Genomic DNA, 10,015 nt, shown 5'->3' on the forward strand with positions numbered 1-10,015 from the left:
GGCCAAGCAGAACCTTAACAGGCCATTAGAACACTGGGGCCATGACTCCAAGGCAAGGGCAAGGCCTTGAGGCTGGGGTTGAACTCTGGCTTGAGACCCAGAGGCCAGAGCAGGAGTCTCAACTAGGGACCCCAGGACTAAAGACAGACCTCCCCAAAGCAGAACCAGAGATCTGGGACAGTACCTTTTGGTCAGGGCCTGGGGGTGCCAAGGTCAAGCACCACCAGCTTGCGGCTCAGCCAGGAGGCCCAAGGCTGCTGGCCGGCCTGCCCATACAACTTTGTGCCGCTGCTCATGTCTGCACCCCAGGGAAGGAGAAGGGCCTGGGCCCCAGGGGCAGGGGGTCGTGGCTGAAGACAGAGTCGCTGGAGGAGCAGGTGCTGCTGGCATCCCCGCCAGCAGGGGAGTAGGGTCCAAAGGTTAGACGGAGGTCGAGGTACTACGGGGAACAGTGCTGGTCAGACCTGGTGGCCAGGTGTGACAAGGCCCAGAGAGCAGTGGGCACAGGGGGGTCATGGGACAATAGGGGCACCATACCTCCTCAGAGACAGCCAGCAGGACCTTGTCCAGTGCCTCCACCAGCTGCTTGAAAGTGGGCCTCTGAGAGGGTGCTGCGTGCCAGCACTCACGCATCAGCCCGTACCTGGGAGAGGTGTGCGGTAGGGTCAGAAGGAGCCTCAGGTCTGGGTGAGGAGGGACCTCACAGCCCTGGGTGGGGGGTGTGAGGAAGGGGTAGGGTTTGATGTGGGTAAGTGAGGCCATTCAGTGGAGGGGTACCAGGCCAGGACCTCCCTGCTGGGCTGAGGAGGAGGTGGTGACAGTGTTAGTGCTAACACTCTCTATGGCCAGGCTCTGAGGTCAAGGTCAGGGCAGAGGGTAAGGACTGGAAAGCGGGGGAGAGTGGGGCGAGGCCTCACAGCTCTGGGGGGCAGTGTGGGGGCCGGTCCATCCGATGCCCCTCTCGTAGCAGCGAGAACAGCTCCTCCACTGGGATGCCAGGGTATGGGGAGCCCCCGAGGGTAAAGATCTCCCACAGCAGGATCCCAAATGACCACCTGGAGGCAGAACCCAGGCTCAGCAGGGCACAGCTTCACTCCCTACCCCTGGAACTAGGATGGGGGACCCCACAGCTATGATCCACCATGGGGGTCAGGATTAGGGTTTCTTTTAGTCTAGTCCCATTCAGGTCCCAGGGCTGTGCGACCCTGGGCAAGAGCTTTGCCCTTTCTGTGGGGTAGGACAATGATCGCCTGCAGACACCCCAGGCCCCAGCTTCTAGGACCCACACGTCACTCTGGTGTGTGTAGACTCTGTCAAACAAGGCCTCAGGTGCCATCCACTTGACAGGCAGGCGGCCCTGGAGGGGAGAAGAGGGCACATTGCTGCTAAGTCCCACAGGTCCTGGTGCCCCGCCCCTACTGAGTTCTGCCCTGCCTCCCTTACGTTGCTAGTTTTCTTGTAGTAGTCAATGTGGTGGATGCCGCGGGCCAACCCAAAGTCAGCGATCTTCATCACATTGTCCTCGGTCACCAGCACATTGCGGGCAGCCAGATCCCGATGGATGCACTGGGGGCAGGGCAGGGGTCTTAGGTTTATGAGGACACAGCTGGAAGCTGGGCACACAGGACCTCACAGTAACCCTCGGGGTAGGGATCATCCACCCATTTTACAGATGAGGAAGTCAAGAGTCACAGAGAGGAAACCTAAGCCAACTAACTTCAGGGCCCACACCCTCTCTCCTGCACTGCCTCTTCCTACCTGTGTGGTAGGAAGTATGTGAGGAAGGAATGGGGATATGCAGTGTCAACTGTGCACAGAAGGACTGAGGGGTTACAGAAGGACTCAGGGACACAGGCTAATGAAAAAGGGAAGGGAGAAGTTGGGGCATTTAATGCAGGGCATGAAAGTGTGGGGATGGGGCAGTTGGAGTGGTCCAGAGTGCCGCCCGCTGCCTGTACCTTCCGCGACTCCAGGTACTGCATGCCCCGGGCCACCTGGTAGGCACAGGAGACCAGGGCAGGGAAGGAGAGTGGCCCCTCACTGCTCCGAGGCCCGTCAGGGCTGAGGTCAGGGCCTGGGGGGCGGCGGGCCCGCAGGAACTCCCGCAGGTTTCCCTTGGCGGCACACTCCACAATCACGTACAGGGGCCCTACAGAGGCGAGGGGGCACAGGGAAGCCACTGAGGCTGTGGCTCCGCATCCCAACCGTCCCCGTCCCTAGCCCTGCCCCACCCCACCTTCCTGGGTGCAGACACCCAGCAGGTTGATAATGTTCTTGTGTCGGCCAATCAGCTTCATCACCTCCATCTCAGAGACCAGGTCTGCCAAATCCTTGTCGGAGGCATTGTCTGTAAGGATGACAGCCAGGGTGACTACATAAGCGAGACTTTGGGTTGGGGACAGGACACGGAGCCCTGGACTCAGAGTCAGGAAGGTCTGGGCCTGAATTCCTGCTAGGCTGTGTGGCCTTGAAACAATCTCTTAACCTCTCTGAACCTCAGGATCATCTTGTATGAAACGGGACAATGGATCGTGCCCTACTCTCATAGCAGTTGCAAGGATGCGACAAGATCAAGGATCTAAAAGTGGTAGGCCTGGGCTTCCCTGGTGGCGCAGTGGTTGGGAATCTGCCTGCCAATTCAGGGGACACGGGTTCGAGCCCTGGTCTGGGAAGATCCCACATGCCGTGGAGCAACTAAGCCCGTGAGCCACAACTACTGAGCCTGCGCGTCTGGAGCCTGTGCTCCGCAACGGGAGAGGCCGCGATAGTGAGAGGCCCGCGCACCGCGATGAAGAGTGGCCCCTGCTTGCCACAACTGGAGGGAGCCCTTGCACAGAAACAAAGACCCAACACAGCCAAAAAAGAAAAAAATAAATAAATAAATAAAAAGTGGTAGGCCTGCCAGTGAGTGGGACCAGGAAACAGGAGAGAGAGGGAAGAGCTCTGAACAGAAAGGAAGCTCTGTCTGGAGGGCTTGGTGTTACTCCCTGAATGGTGTGAGAACTCCTGGGGGCGGGAAGCACGCTGGAGACCTGAGGTCTGTCTGACCAAGGCCTGGTGTCCATCTGGCCTGGGAATTCAGGGAGCTTCCAGTGGGGCGCAGATGGGGAGGCCAGGAAGACACTACTCCAGCTTCTTTTGAGAAGGCTAAGGACAAGGGGCTGAGCCCCTGGAGCTGACCTGTGGCCCTGGGCCAATGACATACCCTCCCCACCAGACCTCACAATGCACATTTCTCAATCCCTGCCTCCCAGAAAGTGCCAGGTGGCCCCAGCTGTGCAGAGAGGAGGGGCCGGGGGGAGCAGAACAGCGGTTTGGGCCGCTCTTGAAGAGGGGGCTGGGGAACAGCAGCAAGAGGCCCCGATGGTGGGTCCCAGGTGTGCTCTGAGCCCCTTGGGGTTGCTGCCTGGGCTGTTCTCCGAGACAATGGCGAACACAGGGGGACAGGGCCTGGGGGAGGCTGAGGGTGCAATTTGCAGGGGAATCGTGGGGGAATGAGGTGGAGGCCTTCAAGGCTGACAAGGTTATTTGAGGCCAAGGCTGACACGGGGTATCAAACCCATCACCCTAAACCCTTGTAGTCATCATCATCCCAATGGTTAAGACTTTAGGCACCAGGCACTTTCCACAAACCTTGGGCTGGGAGGCAGGGACTGTTATTTACCCTACGTGACACGTGAGGAAACTGAAGCTCAGAACTGACTTGCCAGGGTCAGGAGCAGAGTTGGGCCCCAGGCCCACGGCTGGGATCGGGTAGCCTCTCTTGGCCCTCAGTGCTCACCCGCTAGCACTGAGAGCCCCGTCTGTTACTCCCAAGGCCACTGGATCTCCCCCAGGCTGCCACACTCACCCTTAAGCATCTTGACGGCCACAGTGCTGGCTTGGTCAGGCCGGATGGGGTCCATACCAAAGGCCTCTGCACACACCACCTGCCCGAAGCAGCCCTCGCCCAGGGGCTTTCCCAGGACCAGCCTGGAGATGAGAGAGATGAGGCCTCAGCCATCAGGGCATCATTCCTGCCCAGAGTCTGATCCCCACCCTCACTCGGCACCGCATACCTGTCCCGGGGGAACTCCCACAGTGGGTCGAGAGGTAGGTCTAAATTCACGAGGCCCGCAAGCAAGGGTGGGCCGCTGGAGGAGAGACGGACACCCCGCACCAGGGACGAGCTTGACTTGGCTGAGGAGCCTGACTCCAGGGAGAACTGCAAAGTGAGAGACTTGGTCTGTCTGCTGAAGCCAAGCTGAGGCAGGAAAGCAGGCCCAGAGCCTCGCTACGGGGACACAGAGGTGGGGGACAGCATGGTTGGTACCTGTCGGGCCAGAGGGAAGCGGGACAATTTCTGCACAGTGGCAGGCTGCCGGGGGTGCCGGCCGAGGAGCACCTGCCTGCGATACAGCCCGGCCAGAAGCAGAAGCACCATCAAAGCCAGAGAGCCTGATGTGTACAGGATGATGTCCGTGTACCTGGCCTCAGGCGCTGTTGCCGACCACATGAGATCCTCCTCTGCCCACAGAGAGACAACATACAGACAGAAACTGACCAGTCAGTGATCAGATGGCTGGCCCCACTCCCTCTAACTGAGGCCCTCATAGCTCCCAACATACATAGGGACACACGCCAAGAAAACTGCATTTACACCCCGTCCCGCATACCAACACCCCAGAGAGTCACACGGACAGTCACATGTGGACACGCATAGAGGGACTGCTACAAGCAGAATCAAACACACAAATCCACACACCACATCCCAAATCCAGACCCCACAGGCCAAGGAAGACTATCTACCCAACAGGTCACAGCCCACTGTGGCACCACAGCAGAATCCCGCAGCCTCTCCTGGCCCCCTCAGGAGCTCACCTGTCAGCACCGTGAGCCAGGCTGACTGGTAGGAAAGGCCGATGGAGTTGCCCGCCAGGCAGGTGTACTCGCCTGCATCCTCGGCAGACACATTCCGAAGGTATAGGACCTCCACTTCCGAGCTATTGATGTCTGCTGTCTGGGGAAGGGGGACACATTCAGGGGTCACAGCAGGGCCTGGGGCCACACTGCAGCCAGGAAGGGAGCTGGGGACCACTCCCTACCACCCGTGGGAGAATGGTAGAGTCAGGTGCCGGCAGGGACTGGACCTTTAAGACTTGCACATAGGGGAAGCCATCGGCACCGAAGCTGCTGCCGTTGATGACAATGTGCTTCAGCCACTGGATGTGGGGCTGGGCGTCGCTGTACACCTTGCAGAGCAGCTCCACGTCGCTGCCCACCACAGCTGTGGTGTTGGCTGGGAGCCCCGCCTGCAGGATGGGCCGGTGCGGGGACCGCTCTGGGGCGGGGTCGGGCCGTCAGCCCTGACTAGGCACCCACAGAAGCACCCTGGTCACCTGCCTCCAGCCTCCCCCCCAGCTCAAGGGAGGGACCTTCCTGATACTCAGCTCAGACCTTGTTCATCCCCTTCTTACACTGTTTAAAGCTTCCATGGCTCCCCATTGCCTTTGGGGTCAAGGACAACTTCTCAGCCTAGCACTCAAAAACCCTCCAGGCCTGGCTCTCTGCTTAAATGCCACACCCCAGGCATACACGTCCCCACAAATGCACTGTGCTCTTTATGCCTAGGGCCTTTACTCAGCCCGTGCCCTCTGCCTGGATGTCTTTCCCATGTTTCTCCTCAGCCGAGCCCTGCTCCTCCAAGCCCACATTATCCCCTGTGCTTCTCTGGGACCCACCTGGACAATTTGAGTAGCTTGAGTGAGTCATCTAAAAGTCCATCTTGCCTGCCAGACTGGGTCCCACCTGAGGGCAGGGTCAGGGCTCCCACCCTGACACCGCCTTGCCCGTCCGCCCGCCCGCTCACCCAGCACGTCCAGCAGATAGCTGTAGCGGATGCTGCCCAAAGAGTTCTCCACAAGGCAGGTGTATGTGCCACGGTCCGAGGGCACCACGCTTTCCATCACCAGGCTCCAGTGCTGGTGGCGCAGCTGGGAGCAGGAGAAGTGTCCATGAGGGGTCACCGAACCATGCCCATCCAGGGGACCAGAGCATGAGGAGGCTATATTCTGCCCGCGGGGGTCTTCTCAAGCTCTCTAGGCCCTGGGGAGGCCACGCCAAGGCTAGGGACCTTGGAACAAAGGAGAAGGCCCCAAGAAGTATCTGAGCCGTGAGTTCGAGTCCTTGAGTTTTAGCTCTACTTCTTCTGAGCTGTGCCACCTTGAACCAGTTTTTGCCCTCTCTGAGTCTCAGCTTCCTCTGAGACTACAGCCTGGAACTGACCCTGTAGGGTCTTATCATGAGAATGAGCTGCTAAAACATATTAATACCTGCTGGTCAGTGATACTTCCCACTTTACACATGGAGTTGCTAAGGTCGAGAGGTTAAGTCACTTGCCAGAGAGTGGCAGAGTGGGAACTTGAACCAGAGCTGTCCAAGTCCACAGTCTAGTGCTCCTTCTGGGGCCCTGCAGCTGCCTTTCTCAGTAGAGAAAGAGCTGTGGGTTTGACCTGAGGGGACCGGTGGGGAAACCCGGAGACTCACCCGAATGCCTCCAATGCGATGCTCCCCATGGAAGTCCTGTCCATCCTTGAGCCAGCGGATGGTGGGCATGGGGTTGCCTGCAGCTGGACAGCGGAACTTGATGGTGTTCCCGGCGGGCACTGCATGCAGTTTCTTCTCCATGCGCTGGGGGTGTGTCCAGTAGGGTGCTGGCGGGGAGGGGAAGGGAGAACTCAGTGCCCTCAGGAGGACCACCTGTTTACACACAGATCTCTTCTCAGTGACCAGCTGGAAGACAGGGGAATGAGTCCTTGAGGAGTCACACCGACCTTGCTGGGGGTAAATGTGCTCATTCGAGGGGCCTCTGTGGGTCTTGGGGTCCTCGTCACCATTGCTGGAGGTCATGGAGTCTATGTCAGGGACAGAGGGAGGCATTTGAGGCCCAGGACAGAGTTTCTCTCCTCAGGGACCCCTTAGCCACTGCCAGACTCCCTTACCATCCACAACCAAGGTGACATTGTGCAGGACAAGCATGGAGCCTCGTGTCAGGCAGAGGTATCGGCCAGCGTCTTCGGGTAGGAAGCTGGCGATCTCCAAGCGGCCTCTCCAGCCTCGTACCCGGCCAGCAGGTGCCAGGCGACTGCCCTCCTTGTACCAGTGGCCACTGCGCTCAGCCCACCCACAGCATAACCGCACAGGCTGCCCAAGGGCCACAGTCAGCTCCTGCTCTTGCTGCTCCGGGCTGGGGGCCAGGCAGGGCTCTGTGGGCCGAGGGCAGAGGTCAGTGAGCTGAGTCAGCCCCCTGCATACAGAGAACATGCTGCACACTCATGGCAGGAGCAAGCCCTCGACACATGCTGGACACCACTGCTCCTCCGCATACACACAACCACGTGCCACGGACGGTATGTGCAGGGCAAATGCCACGCCTCTGGTGCATATCACACACACGGTGCGTGGCACACGTGCTGGACAGGACATGCCACTGTCCCAAGAAACACACACACACAAGTCACATGCTACAGGTGCCACATATAGGGCACACGCCTACACCTCTGGGGCACATCACACTCACAGTGCATACACCACACATGCTGGCTGGGCCTCCCAAGCCACACACCCAGTGCACAGAACACACACACACACACACACACACACACACAACACAGCCAAGGGGCTCACCACCAGCTCTGCGGCCCACCTCAGGGCCCTGCACCCTGCAAGGCCAGTCTCTCTTGTGGACACAGAGATAGGTGGATGCTTGCTGGGAGCCAGACACTGAGTCTCAGTGGTTGGTCCTGCCCTGCTGTCACCTCCTCAGAGCCTGGGCCAGGATCCTCTCCAGTCTTGCTCAGCCAGCAGCCCCCTCCTGATGCCCACTCTTCCCACCCCTGCCACCCTCTCCCATCTTAGAGGCCATACCCAGCTCCGCTTCCTCAGAGGCCTCAAGGGACAAAGCTGGAGCCCCAGGTGCCCCCAGCAGGACCCCCAACAGGGCCAACAGCAGCCGCATCTCCTTCCTGCTGCTCACAGGGACCCAGGCTGGGCCTCCCACTGACTGCCTTCCTGAAACAGAAAGGGCGAAGAACTCCTGCTAGACGTGCACCTTTGTTGGCGCTACACCGCTATCTTGCAGATGAGGAAACTGAGACAAGAAATGCCGACTTGTTCAAGCCGCTGCTAGGCAGCGTCAGGGCAGAGACTAGGACCAGCTCTGCTGTTGTCAGAGCCCAAGGCCTCCCCACAGTAGGTTGTGTGGTGCGGGGCAGGGGCTGGGCTTCCTGCTCTCCTTGGGTCCTGCTGAGACCCCGGCACAAGTTCACAAAAAGGGCAGGCTTGGGATTCTTTCCTTGGAAGGAAGCAGAGAATGGAGACATGAATTCTGCTCTCTCTCAGCACACATAATTTATTTTTTGCTGAATAAATGAATTTATTACTGAAGAGCCCAACCCCCTCGGAAAAAAAAATCTGAAGTATAATACAAGGCCAAACTTCAGCATCTGGATGTTATCTGATCTGACCCCCGCTCCTTATAGCATTGCTGACATTTCCATGACCAGCTTTGGATACCTGCAGTGGCAGGGTGCTCACTACTAACAAGGCAGTACATTCTACGGCAAGCACAAGTTCTTCCTCATTCTGAACGAGAATTGCATTCTGGGGTTACCTCTGTTTTTTTGTGTCCCCACAGCTCCGTCAGAGGCACACAAGCTCTTGTAAAAAATGTAGACTCCAGTGTCTGACAGAGCCAACTTCAAATCCTGACTCTTACCAACTTGCAAGTCCCTGTCCTTCTCTGGGCTGCTGTCCTCACAGGACTGCTTTTTTTTTTTTTTTTTTTTGCGGTATGCGGGCCTCTCACTGTTGTGGCCTCTCCCGTTGCGGAGCACAGGCTCCGGATGCGCAGGCTCAGCGGCCATGGCTCACGGGCCCAGCCGCTCCGCGGCATATGGGATCCTCCCGGACCGGGGCACGAACCCGTATCCCCTGCATCGGCAGGCGGACTCTCAACCACTGCACCACCAGGGAGGCCCCACAGGACTGCTTTGAGGAGAAAAGAGAATGTATGTAGGGCTGGGCACACAGAATGTTGGAATGTTTTCTTCCCCTTCCCCGTCCCCATGACTGTCACCCTTGTTCTGCTCTCGGCCAGTCACCTCCGCTGCGGGTGCTGTTCCTGTCAGGTGTGATGTACACTCCCACCCCATCTAGTTACCCTCCTCCAAATGCCACCAACGATGTCTCCATCCTCTGAAAGGAACACTCAAAACAGCCTCAGCTGGCATGGGAAGAGGGCGACCAGTGTAGTCCCAGGGGCTTACTGGCTGTCACCTGGGGCTGGGTAACAGTCAGGTGGCACTGGTGTCTCTGGATCCACCTTGCCCGGGAATTCCACTACACACTCTCTCCTCAGCCACTGCCCCACTGTCCAGCTCTGGTTCTGAGGCAGGGGACACTTAGCTTGTCTTGGCCAAAGCCATTATCTCCCCCTTTGAACTGCTTCTTTCCTGGGTTGCCCCCGCAGCTGGAACACAACCTGTCCAATCCCTCTCTAGTCCATCTCACCTTCCCTGCCTGAACCCAGAGCACGCTATGGTCATCTCTAGTTTGGGCCCTTGCAAACGTCTCCCTGGGTTCTCCAGCAGTGTTTTAAAAATTACAAGTCTGCCATGTTCCGCCCCCCACCCCCCAACACCCACCAGCTTACAAGCCCTTAATGGCTGCCTGTGTGCAGCAGGATCCAGTCCACACTGTTTATCCAGCATTCAAGGCCTCCCTCCCTGCCCTTGTCAATCTCATTGGCTGCACAGTCAGCTTCTTCAGCACTGGGAAGACATTGGCTTTCCAAACCGGGCATGTCTCCTCTCTTGCCCATACCTCTCTGCCCCCACTTCTCCAGCTGGTTCAGATGCCACTGTCTCTGTGCCCACCCCTGGTTTCCATTGCCCCGTCTCTGTGAAATCCCCTCACTCTGCTCTGCTCTGCAGGGAGGGCAGCTCTCTGGGTTGGGAGTGGAGTGGGAGGCCCAGGG

At 58.5% G+C, this 10,015-nt stretch overlaps 1 protein-coding gene across 1 annotated transcript; it reads right to left on the reverse strand.

Moving 5' to 3' along the window:
* Positions 1-292: 292 nt before the first annotated feature.
* On the reverse strand, positions 293-8,738 carry FGFR4 (fibroblast growth factor receptor 4; the record flags this gene model as incomplete). Its single annotated transcript, XM_079701966.1, has 18 exons — positions 8,651-8,738; positions 7,906-8,049; positions 6,981-7,244; positions 6,813-6,893; positions 6,526-6,692; positions 5,849-5,972; positions 5,130-5,320; positions 4,861-4,999; positions 4,313-4,506; positions 4,059-4,204; positions 3,851-3,972; positions 2,237-2,347; positions 1,959-2,149; positions 1,444-1,566; positions 1,287-1,357; positions 918-1,055; positions 538-643; positions 293-439 (listed from the first exon to the last, which is right to left on the reverse strand). Exons 2-18 carry the CDS (start codon positions 7,994-7,996, stop codon positions 293-295), a joined length of 2,406 nt encoding a protein of 801 aa, XP_079558092.1. The 5' UTR covers positions 7,997-8,049; positions 8,651-8,738.
* Positions 8,739-10,015: the final 1,277 nt, after the last annotated feature.

Source organism: Hyperoodon ampullatus (assembly GCF_949752795.1).
Source record: "Hyperoodon ampullatus genome assembly, chromosome: 4".
NCBI lineage: Eukaryota > Metazoa > Chordata > Mammalia > Artiodactyla > Ziphiidae > Hyperoodon > Hyperoodon ampullatus.